The sequence below is a fragment of the Trachypithecus francoisi genome, unplaced genomic scaffold (assembly GCF_009764315.1).
Source record: "Trachypithecus francoisi isolate TF-2019V2 unplaced genomic scaffold, Tfra_2.0 Lachesis_group1, whole genome shotgun sequence".
Taxonomy (NCBI): domain Eukaryota; kingdom Metazoa; phylum Chordata; class Mammalia; order Primates; family Cercopithecidae; genus Trachypithecus; species Trachypithecus francoisi.
The window spans coordinates 67,443,244-67,463,266 of record NW_022681454.1 but is presented as its reverse complement, the minus strand read 5'-3'; the positions used below and the strand labels follow the sequence as shown (position 1 = coordinate 67,463,266).

General features: G+C 34.8%; 1 protein-coding gene across 1 annotated transcript in view; it reads right to left on the bottom strand.

Moving 5' to 3' along the window:
- EPHA5 (EPH receptor A5) overlaps positions 1 to 20,023 on the bottom strand; it is a 351,895-nt gene that overhangs the window by 152,031 nt on the left and 179,841 nt on the right. The window contains exons 4-5 of the mRNA XM_033214556.1: positions 19,350 to 19,505; positions 14,286 to 14,621 (exon numbers count right to left, since the gene is read on the bottom strand). Coding sequence (XP_033070447.1) covers positions 14,286 to 14,621; positions 19,350 to 19,505 — 492 coding nt within the window. The remainder of the gene's footprint in view (positions 1 to 14,285; positions 14,622 to 19,349; positions 19,506 to 20,023) is intronic.

The following is a 20,023-nucleotide window of genomic DNA, read 5'->3' as shown; positions in this document are numbered from 1 at the left end:
TGAACAAATTATTTCAACATGCGACATAAAAAATGCTTCTTTCCTCTAAGTGAACTTTGTTTAGAATCTAATAAAAGACTAGTGCATATGCTTGATTTAAACAGACTTTGCCTCTCTGGGTTCAGTATTATTCTACATCTACACAGCACACTAAGAAGATGTATATGATTTCCACCTCTGGGAAGGCTTTAAGAACTGTGTTCCCTAGGAACAGTAATAAAGGGGAGTAAAACCTCAACATGAGGTTTTGAGAAAATTGATAATCTATGTATATCAATTTCCAATATGCATTTTTAACAAATAAATGCATAGCATGTGTGCCAATGAGAAGAATGGTTGAACAGCTCAATAACTGAGCTGCTCTGATTATGAGCTAAGTCACAAGAATGTTTGATGATTTCCTCAGTTAATAGATTGCTGACCATGTTTACATTAAATAGCAAATCTGTTGGCAACCAGATTTGACATGAAATAATAGAGTTTAAAACTAGTTTCCAGGTGAGCAGTGGGCAGAATAGAGTTCACAGGTGAGACAGAAAGAAGATGGTATTAACAAAATCAGTAGGTATTTTGTTCAGAGCATTTGGGCAAACTGACATCAAACAATCCTGATTAAGAGTGTCACCATTTCCCTAGAGAAAAAAAGATATAAAATAAACATCAGAAACTCCTACAGATGTAATTTTTTTTTCAAAATGTGAGACAAACACTCCTGCATCAAAATCACTGAGTGTGTGTGTGTGTGTGTATGTGTGTGTGTGAAAATACGCAGATTACTGGCCTCTACCTTGTATATACTAAATCATAAATTTGGGGTACGGAGTCCATGAAAATGCATCGTAACAAACATAAACAGGTAATTCTTAAACCCACTAAAGATTGAAAATACTGCGAATTGCCATTACATAACACAATACAAAAAATTTATCTCTAGTTCAGTCACTTTCAGAGGATCCTTTGTCATGATTTTAGTGTCTCCCATGGAACACTACACAGCCACAAAAAAAAAAAAAAAAAAACATGTCTTTTGCAGCAATATGAATGTAGCTGGAGGCCATTATCCTAAGCAAATTAATGCAGAACAGAAAACCTAATACCCATGTTCTCACTTATAAGAGGGAACCAAACACTGGGAACTCATTGACATAAAGAGAGCAAACAATAGACACTGGAGTCTAATAGAACACGGAGCAAGAGGAGGGATAAAGGGGTGAAAAAATAACTTTTAGGTACCATGCTCACTATCTCAGTGACAGGATCATTCGTATCGCAAACCTCAACCTCATGAAATCTACCCATGGAGCAAAAATTAATTAATTAATTAATTAATTTTAAAATACAGTGTCTAAAGAAGAAAGATAAACTAAGTAGGGTAAGGCCAGCTAATCAGATAACCTTAAGCTATAATGTCTTATTTCGGGGTTCTGGAAAAAATCTGAACCTATCTATTAATTACAGTTAGTGTACTCTTTCTGGATCCTTAATAATAAAGAAAAGAAAACATCAAGCATAAACAAACAAAAAATTGATGTAAAATTATTTGAAAAATTTCCAAAATGTTTAATATATTATATACCATCACTACTAGACATTGAAATTATAACACTGATTTGAAGAATAGAAAAACCATTGAACCCATCCATTTATGAACTATTTTAACAATCACAAGTGGTAAGAACTATTGTGCTCCCCAAGAAAAGATTCCAGAAAAATAGAGAATAGAACAAATTGTTATAGCACCCATGCTTAGAGTTACCTTAGAAAGGCACGTTCAAACTGGAGAGCAGAGAAAGCTTTCTCAAGAAAGCAGCAATTTAAGTGAATTTGAAAACTGAGCTATCTAGGACAAAAAGAAAATAAGTTTCAGGTTGAGAAAATAGCAAGTGCAATTTTTTGTCATGATTCAGAGCATTCTGGCTGTAGTGTAAGAATTGGTTCAGATTTCTGTTCCCTCACTTACTAGATCTGTGACTTTGGGGAATCACTTCCCGTTTTTTGTTTGTTTGTTTGTTTTTTGAGACGGAGTCTCACTCTGTGGCCCAGACTGGAGTGCAGTGGCAAGATCTCGGCTCACTGCAACCTCTATCTCCCGGGTTCAAGTGATTCTCCTGCCTCAGCCTCCCGAGTAGCTGGGACTACAGGTGTGCACCACCACGCTCAGCTATTTTTTGTATTTTTAGTAGAGTCAGGGTTTCACCATCTTGGCCAGGATGGTTTCGATGTCTTGACCTTGTGGTCATCCCCACCTCAGCCTCCCAAAATACTGGGATTACAGGAGTGAGCCGCCATTCCCGGCCTACTTCATGTTTTTAAAATTCAGTTCCTTCATCCTAAAAATGAGAATAATATTTTGTCAAGAGGATATTGCTAGTATCAAATAAGGAAATTCAAATAAAGTTCTTTGCATAGGAATGTGCACACAATTAGTGCTGAAACATGCTAGCCATCATGTCTTTGACATCATTACAGATAGAAGGGAGAAAGAGAAGGAACAGAAGGTCCTGAGTCTCTGGCAAGACTCTAAAGTCATTGAACAAAATATGAATTTTGACGACTTCTAAAAATATTCTACACCATCCATACTCATTATTGAATAAATCAGAGATGAATTATAGACATATTCCTTGGATTAGAATCCTATCTTTGAACTGTTGTCCAAACAGCAAACGCACATAGTAACAAGCACAAAACTTGAGTGTAGCAGAAGACAAATTTCAATATTTCAACATAGACGACAACTTTAATTGGCAAAATGAAAAGATTTTCGTTGGTAGCCATAATCAGAACACTAATCTGGTCACAGAAGCATCAGTGTGAGGCCAATATAGATATATTCATGACATGTAAATAAACAAAACATTCGTCTCATATTTGTCCTTAGAAACTTCAATTATTTATCAAATTAATATCCGTCGACACGTGAAAATGATGAGTTAACAAAATTTGTAACTTTTCAAAATATATTTTGATGAAAATCAAATTACAAATCTATTTTCTGTATACAATGTGTTTCCCTCCATTTGCTCTTAGTTTAATACTGTTATACTCTTTTTTTTTTTTTTTTCTAAGACAGTGTCTTCCTCTGTTGTACAGGCTAGAATGTAGTGGCACAATCTTAGCTCACTGCAACTTCCCCCTCCTGAGTTCGAGTGATTCTCATGCCTCAGCCTCGCAAGTAGCAGGGATTACAGGTGTGTACCACCACGTCCAGCTAATTTTTGTAGTTTTAGTAGAGATGGGGTTTCACCATGCTGGCCAGACTGGTCTCAAACTCCTGGCCTCAAGTGTTCCGCCAACCTTGGCCTCCCAAAGTGCTGGGATTGTAGGCGTGAGCCAAGGCACCTGGTCTTGACCCTGTTATCCTATTGTTTCTTTACATTATTGTTCTGGATATTTTATCAAAATTAGAAGAACTTCAAGATTAATATAAGCTCAATATTTTAAGAAATCATTAAACATATAGTTCCGATTAGAAAAGGAATTTTATTGGTTTACTCCTGCAAGCTTGAAGCAGTTGTCTTTTGTTATCTGTAGAATCACGGTCCTACACATTATTTTTTGCTTTTAAATATTTATCCTCTTTCCATTTTACTTTACCAATGAGTCTGTTTATATTATACTCATGAAGTCTAAAACCTATTTTTTCCGTAGTTTATTCCATGGATTCATGCTACTTAGTAGATCATTGAAGAGTTTCTTAAATAATACTATAGTAATATTTATTTACATCTTACTACATGCCAAGCATTACACTAATTGTTTTGTAGATTTAGCTCATTCAATTGTTGTAATCATTGTATGTCACAGATACCATTTATTTCCACTTTATATGTGAAAAACCTGAGGCCTGTGATCAGGTCTATTTAAGTAACTAAATACTTAATGACTTAAGTATTTACTGTGATCAGTAAATTTAAGTAATTTACTCAAATCAAAAAGCTAGTTAGTAGAAACCAGAAAGTCTAGCTCATCAGTCCAGACCTTTAACCAATGTACAAATCTGCCGTTCTATGAACTAGATTCAAGCGAACAGAATTTCTTTTCTGTACATTTGTTTGTGAAGAAAATAGAACTATATTAGGTACCTTGTGTGAAATGAGGAAAGGACTAAAAATGTAATGAAACTAGTGTTATTGCTTTTGTTTCTCTCCTCATATTTTAGAAATGAAACATCGTGTATACTCAATTAAAATGACTGTATTAGGGCTTCACACTGAATACAGAATGTCCTCAAATTAGGCAGTAAGAGAACCTGGGTCTCCATTACTGGGTGAGTTGATATGAAAAGTGCAGTGGACATGGATATATGAGGCACATTAAATGGCCAAAAGCAACATGTATGGATTTATAAAATACTATGATTATGTTGAAAAATTATATACAATAAGCCATACCACCATTAAATAAAAAACATATGCATATGATTTTAAATAAATATATTCATAATAATACTTTATAAAAAACAAATAACATATTAAAATGGTTGCTCTTTAGTGTAGATAAACGGCAAGTAGATTTGGGGTAAAAATGAAAGTAGGTACATAAGAAAATATATAACCCAAGAGAGGGTCCTGTTTGGTTCAAGATTGAAATGCGCCGTGAATTGAGGCATGTTATTAACTCAGCCCTCAACACATGAGATACAAACAAACAAACAAAAAACACAAAAACACAGGAAAAATAACAAAGAAAGGAGACAAGGAAAGAAGGAAAGGAGCGAAGGAAAGGAAGAGAGAAAGGATAACACAGAGAGAGAAGATGAACAAACCTTAACTAATTTTGAAACCCGATTTTCTCAAAATATTTCAGATGACTTGTTTAATAAATTATAGGTAGAAATTTTCATTAAAATTTGAATAAATATGCAGTGAAATTTGCCAAATTCATTACAATGCATTATCTTTTGAATGGCAATTTATATATTTAAAAGCTCTGGTAATGAATCCTGTCTTTCCAACACAAATATCAGAATTCAAAAAACCCAGTTTCCCTTTCTCCTCAGATAAAGGTAGGTGGCTTCAAATACATCAAACCAACTGGCCCAGGCAAGATCTTGATTCAAATAGGAAAATTAAGAAACCATTTTCTTCATGAAGTTCTCTTTTTTGGCTTTCTGCTGGTGAAAGCGAAAGAAAAAAACATGAAGATGTTGCTGGTGGAAATATTGATGATTTCTCTTTAGTTTTGAAGTTTGAGATCCAGAAGCAGCAATGCTACTTGTGGCAATAGCAATTGCAATAAAATAAAAATCTTGCCATCCATTGCTCGACAGCTGCCACGCAATGTGAAGCTTCATCAGGCCAGATCTGTGGTAGTTTTATGCATTCTTCCTCTAAATTTATATTCTAATCTTTGAATCTATTCTCAATGAGTCTATGAGCCACTTCATATCCTTTATTAATGCTCTTTTCTGTTTCAACTAACCAGAGAATATTTTGTTTGCAGCTAAGAATACAAACATTAATAATAATAATAATAATAATAATAATAATTCCCAGAAGAGGAGTGTTGTAGGTAAGTCTATTAAGGAAATGGGAATATAGGACCAGTGATCAAACTGCTGTGTTTCAGTGTAACAAGGATCCATTCAGTGTTAAAGAATGGAAATCTGACAACTTCTGGCATATCGGGGCATGCAACTCATTGCTTGTGCTCACCTCAAATAATATTGAAGATTATACTTTTGGTGGTTCAGATTCCACCATAAAGTCATGAGAAATTGAAGAAATTCAACAAAGGTCGGCTGTGTCTAAATGCACTTCATAGTTTAAAGAATAAAATAACCATCTCCAAGATTAAATTCTTAGTTTAAATCACATTGAAATGATCAGCACACTTCTTGTGTCTTATAGTGGAAAGGATGACATAGCTATACATCAAAACTCAAGTCTTTTTCCATGAATTCCTGAATTACAAAGATGATTTACTTTATTGTTTTGCCTTTTGAGAAAATTAGACCATTGACTGAGGAAAATGGTTAAATCATGAGCACTGGAATATTTGGATAAATAGGAGGATTCAGGTGACTGAAAATTTTCTCTTTTGCTAAAACTTACTGAATCCTTCTTGCTAGCAGATTCAGCTGTCCAGCACATGACTGAGGAAGATGCTCCTTTATTTCTTCAATATCAAGTCCATACCTTATTTAAGGTGGTTAACTGATGGAGGAAAGCAATATGCTTTCTGACCAAATCTATTATTCCATTTGAACTCAAAATTCCAGCATCCTCTTGGGAGCCAATTATCTGGTTAATGCTGAGGACTGGAAGCTTCTTGAATATGAGACTTGCAAGATTTTATAGCTAAATTTGAAAATGCATGGGGGAATATGTGTGAAAATTGATTTTACGTATTCCTGATATAGAACCATAAAAGAATTTTAATTCTAGCTGGTATAAATATCTGATTAGAGATTCTAGATTCAATGTGCTACTTCTGGTAGCTGGTTTAGGTGCTAAATGCTTCTTCAATTAGTTGATCAAAATCTGGACTGAAAAACAGGCTAAGTTAAATAAAGTTCAGACACTTGCAGTTCCTCCTTTTAATGTACAAGGAATTCAATGACCTACTGAAGTTTGAAAGTTAAGATGGATTTATTGTTCAAAGCCTGTTAAATGGGCTGGGTATGGTGGCTCGTGCCTGTAATCCCAGCACTTTAGGAGGACAAGGCAGGTGGATCACCTGAGGTCAGGAGTTCTAGACCAGCCTGGCCAAAATGAAGAAACCCTCTCTCTATTAAAAATACAAATATTAGCTGGGTGTGGTGGTGGGCGCTTGCAATCCCACCTACTCAGGAGGCTGAGGCAGGAGAAGTGCTTGAACGTAGGAGGTGGAAGTTGCGGTGAGCCAAAATTGTGCCATCGCACTCCAGCCTGGGCTACGAGAGCAAAACAAAACAGAAAAAAAAAACCTGTGAAATCACCCACTGATTAAATTTTCAGAAAGAGCTCAGAAGATACTTTCCTCACCATAACAATAAAAAAGAATGATGAGCACAACAATGTTATCTTAAAAACAAAAACAAAAAACCTCTATAATTTATATATTCTATACTGGGAACACAGACATTGAAGCTACACTCAAGTGATTTCATTTCTTTAGGGTTTAGGAGTACCTTACCACTGGAATGAGGGTGGACATGGATCTCATAATAGGTAGCAGGATATGACTGGTAAAAAATACAGTACTGTAGCATGCGGACACCAAATTAATGAATCATCTGATCCTTCGCAATGATATCAAGGTCTGGGAAGTAAAAATATAAATTTAGTGACCTAATTAGTCATGGCCTGTCAATGGTTTTCACACTTAAATTAGTTTACTTACCCCATGGCCACTTAAATGCAGAGAAATGTGGTTACTCTTGAAGAAGGACTCTGCAATAGCATCATATGTTAGTATTGCACATCTTCCTTCTAGCTTTCCTGAAAGACATCTCCTACCATTTCTAAATACATTAGGGAGGAAAGGAGGTGGGTGCAAATGCCCAGTCCTTTCACAGATTATTGAATACTGCCTTCAAGCTAACATTGATCTTGGTGGATTCAGATTATCACTAAAAAAAAATTTGCGTAAGTAGAGGTTATTAGGGTCATGTGATGAATGGGATTTTGTCTTGGGTTCATATTACAGTTGATACAGTAATACTTCCATTTCAGCTTTTGATTGTTTTACCAGATCTTTGGTGTGTATTTGGAAGATTTATACTGTAACTGGAAGAAATGTCTTTTTATCGCAGTAGCCCCTGAAGTCAAAGCTGCTGTCAAACTCTACTAATGACCAAACTAAAGACCACTAAGCAACTCTCTCCTACAAAAACAGTAAACATAGATCCCTAGGAGAATGTTTCAACTAGAGCCATCATGAAGAACAAGGAAGAAAAAAGGCTGGTGCTTATGAAAACATAGGCAGATTTAACTTGCCTATTCAATCTACATGGAAGACTAATCTTGTAAAACAAAAATACCTTTAATTAGGTAGTGGTTCAAGTACAGGCAATATGGTTTCTTCACTAAAGAAAATCAACAAAGACCCTGACACTCAATATTATAATGATAGTCTAACAAATGGCCATTTTTTTTCTTTTTAGAAGTTCACGTCTCAGTAAACAGAGATTGCCAACAAGTATTTGCTGCTTTTTTGCATAAACAACAGTAAGCTTTCACCATATTGTTCTAATATTCTCTGAAATTTCCAGTTTTACAGCCAGATTTAGTCTTTGGGAACACTGATCATATCAACATTTTATGAGACACCATGCTCATCCACTACAAGGATGGCATCAAATTGAAAAGACACAGTGAACTGGGATTATAATGTCCTCCAGATATTTGTGCAAGAACCAAGAAATAAAACCCATGAAAATATAGGTAACACCTACCTTGGTGATATTTCTGATAGTCTGGGAGAGCTTGAAACATGCCCTCCAAGGTAAGGTGTAAGTTTGCTGCATTTTGATATCCATAGCATGTCAAATAGCCCTCTGGGAAAAGGTTCCAAGAGTCTGAGCCTACATTCAAAGCAATTAAAATCTGTCTGCTTCGGTCAAGAATTAGAATTCTGTACCTTGGCATGTAAATTATTTGTAATTTTGGCTTTGTGGTTAGAATGAGCTTATTTTCTGTTGGGACAAAATATACATGTATATATATTAAAAGAGCTTTAAGCTTAAGCTTAAAAATGCCTATTGTAAAATTATTTTAAAATAAAAACAAATATATTTATAGAAAAACATAAATACACACTATTTTGCAAAAAGATAAACTTCCAAAGTAACTGCTTTTAACAGAATTTTAAAATTTTACACTATGTGCTGATATGTCTCTTATCTATCTGTATGGATAGATACATTTCAGAAGTCCTAAAATAATATAACAGAACAACAGAAGTGTTGTTATGTAAATAAATCTAAATATTATTTGGCAAAGAAAGACTATCTTGTGTAAATCAATTTTGTGTAAGAATGTATTATATATGACATACTCATTAGAAAACTTGAGGAACTCAATAATTTTATTCATTTTATAAGATTAGTAGCTTAATAATGAACACTATACATATCCACTGTTTTATCCTCTAATTTGTGTATCCACTATTTGCACATCCACTATTTTATCCGCTAATTTTTTATCTGCTATTTATCTTTTATTCCCTTTGTAATTGATTAAAGACTTCTTTATATAACTAACATATTCACATTTTATTTTCTTATCATTTTTCCCTTCATCATAGCCACTATTTCTTTATATTATGTAACATCTACTTTTTTATTGCTTTTCTCCCCCTTTATATTTGCTTATTTTTCTTTACCAAGAAAATTCTCACAATTTTGTAATTCTTTCTGGTCAATAAAATTATTATAACCACATTTTACAAGAACTGTAAATTTGAACCAATTCTAGTATTTAGCTTTTCCTTTACATTTTGTGGCTTTATTATTACATGCAAAAAAGTATTGTTTTAATCCAGATAGCTTCCCCTAAAAACAAGTTCCTAGACTCCATAATGATATAATTGTTTCGAAAATGTCTAAATACTATGTATACATTTATAAATCATTTAATCACTTCTATAGACTATCAGCCTAATGCAAAATTTTCAACTTGAATACACACTATTTTTCCTTATACCTTTTTAATCCAATTTTGAATCTGGACATTCATTGCTATCACACGCACAGAAATACATTGCTGGAGTGCAGAGAGAAATATCACAAAGAATTGTGCTTTGGTATGACGAGCACTTTGAATTAAAAGAAATCAGAAGGCCTTAAGTGTTACCTCAGAAGCAAAAACTTTCTAATCTCTTGTTTCTTCCCTGTCCCCTACATCTCACAATTGCAGGGAGGGACTCTCACTGAAATTTCCTTATTTGACTAAGGGTAACTCCGTTTCAAAAACAATGTGATTGTCTTAGAGCATCCTTCCTGGAAATCTCATCAAATAATCAGGAAACATTAACCACCAGAAAAGAAAAGAGAAGAGACTAAAAGTCATCACCATGCCCAGACAGACTTTTTGTTTATTATTCTAAGGACACCTCCCAGAGATTACCTGGGAGAATTTATTTGCATAATAAGAAAATCTTTGTTCACAGTGAAGTTTGAAGTTCCTCCCCTCATCTTGTCATTACTGGTTCCCCCAGAAGTCAGAGAAAATTTGTCCCAGGTCATAGTTCATTGAGATGGTTCATTTCCGCATTTACACCCCCCGCCATTCCCTTCCCTATATGAAGAAGGTATTTAAGCGTCAACCATCTGGCCCTTCTTTGAGTCTTACATCTGTGTGCATGTTAATGAATTTATTATGGATGTTTTTCCCTATTAAGCTGTCTATTTTCAGTCATCTCAGCAAACTTACAGAAAGGGCAAAAGGGATGCATTTCTTGTGCCCCTACAAAATCAATCAGAAAATATCAACTCAACTGTTGAGGCTAATTATAAATTTGAAATAAATTATTTAAGAAAGAAACATATTTCTCTGAAAACAATCTTTAGAGGATCTCAAAACTAAATTTAAAATCTGCTTAAGGAAGTTTTATATAACAACCACATATGGTGAAGATAACTTTATTCAGTTTAATTCTTAAAAGATGTTTAGGCATTAAAACCTACTACAATCCACTTTCTGCAATTTGGGTACTTGAAAAGTGTTTTGCCGTGGTGGCATTAAACTTAAGACATTTTAGGAGTTATTCTGAAATCACTTTGCAGAGATGATAACAGTGATATGGCCTGGGCCTGTGTCCCTGCCCAAATCTCATGTTCAATGTAATTTCCCAGTGTTGGAGGTGGGGCCTCCTGGGATATGATTGGATCATGGGGGCAGTTTCTTGTGAATGGTTTAGCATCATATCCTTGGTACTTTCTCATGATAGAGAGTCAGTTCTCAAGAGGTCTGGTTGTTTAAAGTGTGCAGCACCTTCCCCTCTCTTGTACTCCTGCTCTCACCATGTGAGATGACTTTGCTTTCTGCTGTAATTGGAAGCCTCCTGGTGCCTCACAAGAGGCAGAAGCTGCTGTGCTTCTTGTACAGTCTGCAGAACCATGAGCCAGTTAAACCTCTTTTCTTCATAAATTACCCAGTCTCAGGTATTTATAGCAGTGGAAGAAGACTAATACAAACAGTGAGAAAATTATGACAGTTAAAGAGATCTTACTTAATTGACTCCATCTTTCCTTTAACCTCCAGGCTGCCCTTGTTCATTCCTGGGGATAGACCGAAATAACTTTGGGGGTAATTTAGTTTATGATTTAGCTTTTTGTTGTTGTTGTTGTTGAGACGGAGTCTCGCTCTGTCGCCCAGGCTGGAGTGCAGTGGCCGGATCTCAGCTCACTGCAAGCTCCGCCTCCCAGGTTTACGCCATTCTCCTGCCTCAGCTTCCCGAGTAGCTGGGACTGCAGGCGCCCGCCACCTCGCCCGGCTAGTTTTTTGTATTTTTTTAGTAGAGACGGGGTTTCACCATGTTAGCCAGGATGGTCTCGATCTCCTGACCTCGTGATCCGCCCGTCTCGGCCTCCCAAAGTGCTGGGATTACAGGCTTGAGCCACCGCGCCCGGCCTGATTTAGCTTTTAAACAAAAGTGATAATAATTCCTCTCTGAAACAAATCCTCTCCTTGCTTAGGGACCAGATAACCTTTGTAAAACTAACAGATTAGCCACAAGATTAAAAATTATGACTCAGGTGTCATGCAGTCAGAATCCACAGGATTCCTAATCTCCCCAGTGGCTCCCATGGCTAACATTGCTATTTTAAGACCTTTGATTGGTGTTCAAGATATTTTTCAGACCCTGTAGCATTCTGATGGATCAGTTGGCATCATACAGAAAACTTAAACTGGCTCATTTGGTCTTGTAGCCATCACTCAGGAACTGAATCTGCAGGAGGACAGATTCAGCTTCTTATGATTTCATCCCTGACCCAACAAATCAGCATTCCCCATTCCCTAGACCCCTACCCACCGAACTATCTTTAAAAAACTCTAGCCTCTGAATTTTGGGGGAGCTGATATGAGTAATAATAAAACTCTGGTTTCCTGCTTAGCTGGCTCTACATGTATTAAACTCTTTTTCTGTTGCAATTTACCTGTCTTGATCAATTGACTCTCTCTAGGGAGCGGGCAAGAAGAACCCACTGGGTGGTTACAATTAGAAGTTTCCATAATTTTTGTATAAAGTGAGACTTAGTGGTTCTGGAATGCTGATACTGAGAAGAATCTTATTTTGATGTTTTGGATAGGTTTTCATAATGTTAGCGTATACTGTGAGAATGCGAATGAATAGCAACCAAAAATCAAGAAAATTGTCTGCTCTGAATATAAAAATGTGTTTTACAAGACACCTATGAATTCAACACCTGGATAAAAATTCATCTTTTTTGGTATTTAAGGTATTGAAGTTTCAAATAATATACTTTGGAGGTTGAAGAGGCCAGCAAGTTGAAGACAACTATAGCAAATATTTGTTGAGTACATCATTAAAAAATCAACAGTTATTTCCTCTATCTAGTTTATCAAAGAAATACCTTTCAAAGAATTTAAGGGTATGCAAGCTGGAGAATATTCTTCTGAAGGAACACCACTCTTAGTGATTGTTCAATATGCTTACGATATGTTGGTGGAAGATTCATACATAGAATCAAGTAAAGTTGAAAGATGTTGCATAAGAAAGCTGAAGCCAAAGGTTTTAAGCCAATATTTTTTCTAAAATGGGAAGAGAGTTTGCATTTACTGAACACTCCTGATGTCTAGATACGGTGATGAAAAGTCAACACATGCTAGCATTGCCTGCAGCTGAGCCTATGCTGAGGGAAAAATTGATTTTCACTATTCCTGTCCAGCTCTTTAGCACTTCTATTAGTTTCACCTTAGGTTAGGTAGTAAATGGTAAAAAATATAAACGATTCACTGGGGAAAGTGGCTTATATGTGTGCGTTATATATTCTAATGGAAAAAAAGAAACGCTGCAGACAAGTATTCAATGTGGCTAAGAACATGCAGAGTATAGAATAATTCCTATTACATTAATCACATGCTTCACACAATCCGGGCTAATTCTGAATGTTTCCCTCAGCTTTATCAATCAGTAGCAACTATGAACTCAGCTGCATGCATTTTGTTATTTTTAGAATATAACCATTTGATTTACTTGAGGTATTCCACAATTCATATTAATTATTTTTGCTGAGACTTTGTAACTAGCAGCATTCCCTCATCAAGGCTAGCATTCCACGACCTACAAACTTATACTAATATTATATAAAGTCAGCCTGATTTCATTCAGACAAGCATGTCCTATTTCTTTGTGAGTACTGGTGGCAAGGATGTGCTCACTGACCAAAGCCCACCTGAAGTTCTAAGGAGATGACGAGGTTACTACACTTTGGACTGAGAGTTGTAGCCAATTGATAAAGGAAAGGTACAAATTTTGGCTTTTAATGCCTTTTTCTTCCCCTCCCAGATACCTGTTGATGGACAAAACATGCTACAAATTACTCTTAGATTTAAAAGGACTCTTGCTACATAGTGGGTTGAATTATTAAATTAGCTGTAGTTTATCTTTGGTTTTTATCTTGCTAGGAAAGAAGTCTTCCATGTTAATTTGCTTAAAAGTGAACATTTGAGGGTAAAATATAGGGAAATCAGTAGCTCAAACAGGACTGTATTCCCTACTCTAATAATTACTTCCTACTCATTCCAAAATTTCCATATGGAATATAGATATGTTTTCAGGTGGTTGCGTAATAGTTCATAGTTATTCTAATTTTGATAAATGAACTTAGCAAAGAAAATTTCATTGCATGCATTTTTGCTACAATAGTTGAAATAATATGAAAAGATTTATGATCTGAAAGGAAAATTCATCTGTGTTGCCAAGCAAGCAAATAAACAAGCAAATAAAACCTGCCTGATCACATGCTAAATTAATGAGTTTTTAAAAATTCAAGGAAACAAAAAAATAGATTTGAGCTATAAAAATGACTTCTATGAAATTATATGAGATAAATTTTACTTCAAATGGATTTGATACAGAAATGTATTTCTAATGAAAAAAATCAATTAAAAAATGTGTTTTTTTTTTTTTTCTGTAAATGGGATTTCTAACAAATCTTTAGCTTTTATTTGTTTAAAACTGCAAAAGCATTTTTGATGTGTTATACTTTAAGTCCTGACCTTCCGGTTAATGGAAAGTTCTCACATAGATTTCAGTCAACTTGGCCCTCAGCTATGGAAATAATTGACAGAACTAGGCCTAACATACACAACTTGGTTGGGCATGGCACTTACCTGCTTGATTTGTGGTTACATTTACAGACACATACTGCCGGGCTCCTGGACTCAAGTCGGACACTCCATTCACTGCCTCAATCTCAAAGGTATAGTTTGTGTGAGCGAGTAGATCCACCATCATGACAGAGGTGTTTTTCAGGCCGCTTTGCCGGGGAAGGTACCTGACATGACCGCCACACTCCTCACACACACCTGCATGGGAGTTGCACTTCTTGCATGCAATATAATATGACACATCTTTCCTTCCACCAGTGTCAGCAGGCGGAATCCATTCCAGAAAGACACTAGTTTCATTAACATTTGAGATGGCATTCCGAGGAGCGGAGGGGGGTCCTGGTTTGCAAAGTAAAGTAAGAAAAACATATTTTTAGATGATATTAATTAGGCATTATTTACCACAGCAATTCCTGGTCTGAAGGAAAAAATAGATTTGCAATAAATCCTTTAAGTCGTAATTTGTAGTTTTGTTTTCACAATTTTGTAAGAACAATAGTGGGGTTTATTCCCTATGGAAATGACTTATTTTGGCATTGTGATAACGTTAGTTCAGTAAAAGAAGAATGTGTTGCTTCATGTATGTGTAATCAATTATGGAGTAAAATGAGGTATGCACAACTACTATTAGATAAAATTATATATTTAAAAACTGGTGAGTTTCTTGGGGATTGAACTGAATGTTTCCTCATTGATGCTAACCCTTGCAACCTACAAAGTAAACACGAAGTATCTACTTAGAAATAAGCATAGGAAAATACAGAATTTTCAGCGTAGCTCCTGACTACAAATTTTGTAAGAAAAAAAAAAAAAAACCTTAGCTTGCTTCAAAGTAGATTGCATATCTACTTGCTAAATCACCAACAGAATTTGAAATCCCCTACTGTATATCAAAAAGGCATTAGAATTTAAGTAAATGGTCAAAATTATAATTTGCAATTAAACATATTTTACTTTGATGTTGTTTTTATATTACAGTTCTGCAAGTTGTGAATTTTACTTAATTGAAAATCTAAAATTTATGTTTAAAATAACCCTCAAAAGGACTACAATAGGATGAATAAAAGTGTTCAGATTTTGAAGGATCAATAGAACAAATTTCAACTTCCAATAACCTACCAAAATTAGAAAAGAAATATATTTAACACAAATATTTTCATAGACTCATAGCACGTCAGCTACTAATAGATATTAGGAGTGAAACTTTCCTAAGTTCATGATGTATTTCTTGTACACTTTATTTTTTTGTATATAGCTTAATGGAAACTGGGTATAGCTTTTAAAATATATTTTATGTTCAGAATCATCTTATTTCAATAAGATGGAATATTTCCACTAAAATATGAGTAATGAAATCCATGATCAGAATTGCTTTACAAATTTCATATGTTAAGGGTAACCATATCTTATTTGTATATTATTTTAATTATTCCTGAACTTGATTAGCATAATAGAGAGATCAAAAATTAATTAGGTAATTTCCAACACTATAGTCAATGTTTAGATATTTAGTTAAAACTTCAATCAGCTGTTAATGCTATATTATTGGATAATCTCAAAGAGAAAATACATTTATATTTGTTCCAGAGACAATTTAGACACCTCTCCTTATACAGATAATAAAATGGAGTATGGTGGTAGTTGAATGGTTCATAAGCATAAATTAAGCTACTTAGGGTGATCTGTTATCCTCATATGCATTGTCTGTTCTAAATATCAAAATTAACAATTTTTAACTAACATTTATTAAGTCATGACTTTTGAGGGATTGTTTTAAAAGTGATACAAAGCTAACTGGTATTTAAGATTTAGCTGGATAGAATGTCATTTAATTAATTATTTATTTATTTAGGGACAGAGTCTCTCTCTGTCGCCCAGGCTGAAGTGCAGTGGAGTGATCTTGGCTCATTGCAACCTCCACCTCCTGGGTTCAAAGGACTCTCCTGCCTCAGCCTCCTGAGTAGCTGGGATTACAGAGGCACCCCACCATGCCTGGGGAATTTTTGTATTTTTAATAGAGATGGGATTTCACCATATTGGCCAGGCTGGTCTCTAACTCCTGGCCTCAAGTGATCCACCTGCCTGGGCCTCCCACAGTGCTGGGATTACAGGCGTGAGCCACCGCACCAGGCCAAAATGTCATTGAAATGAAAGAACCCCTTAACTAAAAACTTGACATCTTTGCAAAAAAAAAAAAAAAAAAAAAATCCCTACCTTGACCATATTTAAGGTGGAATCCTATGAATTTTGCCATACCTGTCATCTCATATACTTTAATATAAAACAGTACCCTTTAAGCTGAAATAATTTCTTAAGATGGAAATATCCAGTCTATCATTGATGGGCATTTGGATTGTATTTGCGTTGCTTTACTATTGTAAACAGTGCTGCAATACACATACTTGTGCATTTGTCTTTATAGTAGAATGATTTATAATCCTTTGGGTATATACCCAGTAAGGGGATTGCTGGGTTAAATGGTATTTCTGGAAATACACATGTTCTTGTTTACTACACACTTTAGCTTATTTAATAATACAAAGTTATACACAAAATGAAATTTAAGATAAAAAAATTACAGGATTAACCTCTGAGAAATATCTCTAAGGTAGAACAATGTCTAACTTCTGTGTTTTTTTTTTTTTTTTATTTCTGTCAACTGAAAAAATCCTTGCATTTAACACATTTCCTCTAAATCTATAAAAATGAATCAGCAGCTGAATCCTCCTTTTCTTCTGACTCTTCTACTAACAGCTAGGATGGAGGCACAAACAACTTTAAAGTCGAAAGGAAACTCAAACTCAAGTGAGACCCTAAAGTAGAGGTAAATAGTGGAAGTTCGAACTAACATGCACCTATAAAAAACATGTGATAACATTCCACTGCCCTAATCATAGATATGATGTGTGAACCAAAGTAGAACTGAGACGAACCCTTAATTTAAGCAGATTCATCAGAATTTTTGGTTTTATTTTCGTTTGATTTTTTTTCTGTAGGCTTATAAAATGTTGTTGTATAGATTTTAAAACTTTGTATATTCTACTAAAAAAAATTGAAGTTGGAGATATAAATTCAATTCCAAAGAGCCAAAGGCAAACTGAAGCTCAAGATCTTCATCTGAACATCTATCAAGTGATAAGGAAATCGTATGCAGTAATTGTGGTATTATGAATGCAACTAAAAACATACGCACACACTCATAGATTATATATTATAAAGATCTTGTACATGAGTCCTATTTTTTTTTTTTTTTTAGAAATGCATACAAATTAGTGCTCATTTGACAACACAGTATTAGAAATTCACACACCCAGAAACTAAGAAATATGAAGCCCGACTGTGGGCTTTGGTCCTAAAACAGTGCTAAGCAGTCCTTGCCACCAAAGCAGTTTCCCCGCTCACGACCCAACCCCATTTCCAAACCTAACAAATTTACAGAAAAGGAGGTTCACATTTATGCGGAAAAAAAGAAAGATCAAGGGTAGGCCACTTAAAGAAAATTCTAATTAGAAAATTAATAAAATTTGAAAGACAATTCAAAACATGGTTTTTCTCTTTAATTTACCACTCGGTTGTCTAGACAACATTTTCCTTATTTGGGCATTCATTTGCTCTCATAAGCAAAATAATTATTTGAATCTCCACTGCAACCAAAATGCATCACATTCAATCATAGCTTATATCTTCCCCATTCATATGTATCCTTACAAAAACACATATATAAAAATGGTATTTATTCATTTGAAGAGGAAATTACTTTTCACTAGTAATCATCTAACCTGTAAAATCATCAACCTTGGGATAAAAAGAATGGTCTTCAGAATGTAAAACTAATTACTAGCAATGATTTAAGGAAATCCAAAAATGTGTTTCACTGACACTATGAAATTTAGACACCATGAAATTCAGATAAAATTTCAATTTGTGATTATTTGATAACATAAAAATTCTGCACTGCTTCTTTAAATTTAGAAATGGATACTAACATTTCAAGCTTTTGTGAACACCTTTGAAAGCAGCTACAACTTCCTGGAACCTAAAATAGTAAATCCAGGCAGTTCATGGAAATTAAACGATATGAGGAGGGAGGGATTCACTCTCCTTCTCTTTCATTTTCTGTTTTTGTTTGATTCGCTACAGAGACTTTGCTTGTGGAAAAACTGAAAGTAGTGTCGTCAAGCAAATAAATGCGTAAATGTGTTACATTCTCAGAAATATATGGAAAACCAAATATATAGAAAACAAAAAATGTTGAAAGATGTGGCTACATCTACTGCAAATGTTGGAATTAAATGTTTACTATTCATCTACTCTACTTAAGATCACCAAATCTATTAAATAATAGTTAAGGACACTCACTGACAAGAAACATGACCGTTGCTTGAGAACCCTAGCAAAAAAAGTTGGTGTACATATGACTCTGATCTAAATCTGATTTGCCACTCCCAATTCTCTATGTATTGAAATATTTCCTGTGTTCTTTCATAAATTACTTTCTCAGTGACTTATTGGGGCAGTTTAGAACAAGTTGGTGAAGGCTCCATTAGCTACATAATTTTGTGATGAGAAAACTGGCAGAGGAGGAAGAGGAAGGAGGAAGGAGGAAGGAGAAGAGGAGGAAGAGGAAGAAGAAGAAGAAGAAGAAGAAGAAGAAGAAGAAGAAGAAGAAGAAGAAGAAGAAGAGGAGGAATAAGGAGGAGGAAGGAGGAAGGAAGAAGAGGTTTTAATGTAAACTGGGAATTAGATTATCGAAGTTATGTTGTTATGTTTAGCTAGCACGAACACTGAAATAAGCCACAAAATAAAAGAAAAAATTCTGTATCTGTGTCTCAGCTGTTGAATTTGAAGTTAGGGAAAATGGATGCTTCTAACAATGAGTGATAAAAGAAACTCAGACTTTTCAGTTCTTATTCAAGGAGATTGAAAATGGGTGAAAACTGTATAGAGAAGATTAAACATTATGCCTGTTTTAGGAGGAAATATTACTAGAATATAACAGGCTCCATCGTGCTGTTTCCTCAAAACTGGTGAAAGTTAGCATTACTAAATATCCGTGGGTTTCCTTACTTGTGCATGCCATTGTGGGTGGATCAGACTCTCTCCTGAAATAATCCTTTTCACAGACACAAGAGGTTGAAGCTTCCTCATGGGTATAACTGTGAGGTGGACATTTGCCGCAGCTCTGGATGTGAGGTGAGGCTTTGAAGAACCCAGGTCTGCACACTGTCAAAAGAAATAAGAGACTAAGCTTTTGCCTGGAACAGATGCAGTGTTTGTTTTGTGAATAATGTCATTATTTTGACTAGCATACCCAGATTACAGATAACACAATTTTTGCATCAATTTCAAGAATTTTTCATAAGCTTCTGGATAATAAATACCAGGCCATTCACTCAAATAATCAAATATTTATTTAAAGTACTTAAACATTTATGGAATATACATACTTGTAATGATTTTTATGCTACAGGAGCTTATAAGGAATTATATTGATAAAAGGCAAATACTTATATGTATTTAAAACAGTGCTTTGTGTATGATTTTCACTGACTCTATCATTACTACAACTATATTGAAGAAATAAATATTATTCCAGGTACTGCTAAAATGGTGTGATACAACGTAGGCACGCAACATTGTTATTGAATAATAAATAAATAGTATGTGCTAAATGCCTCATAAATTCTGTTGGATTGGGGAAAATGCATAGATGACCTGATATATCAACTATATTATTTTGA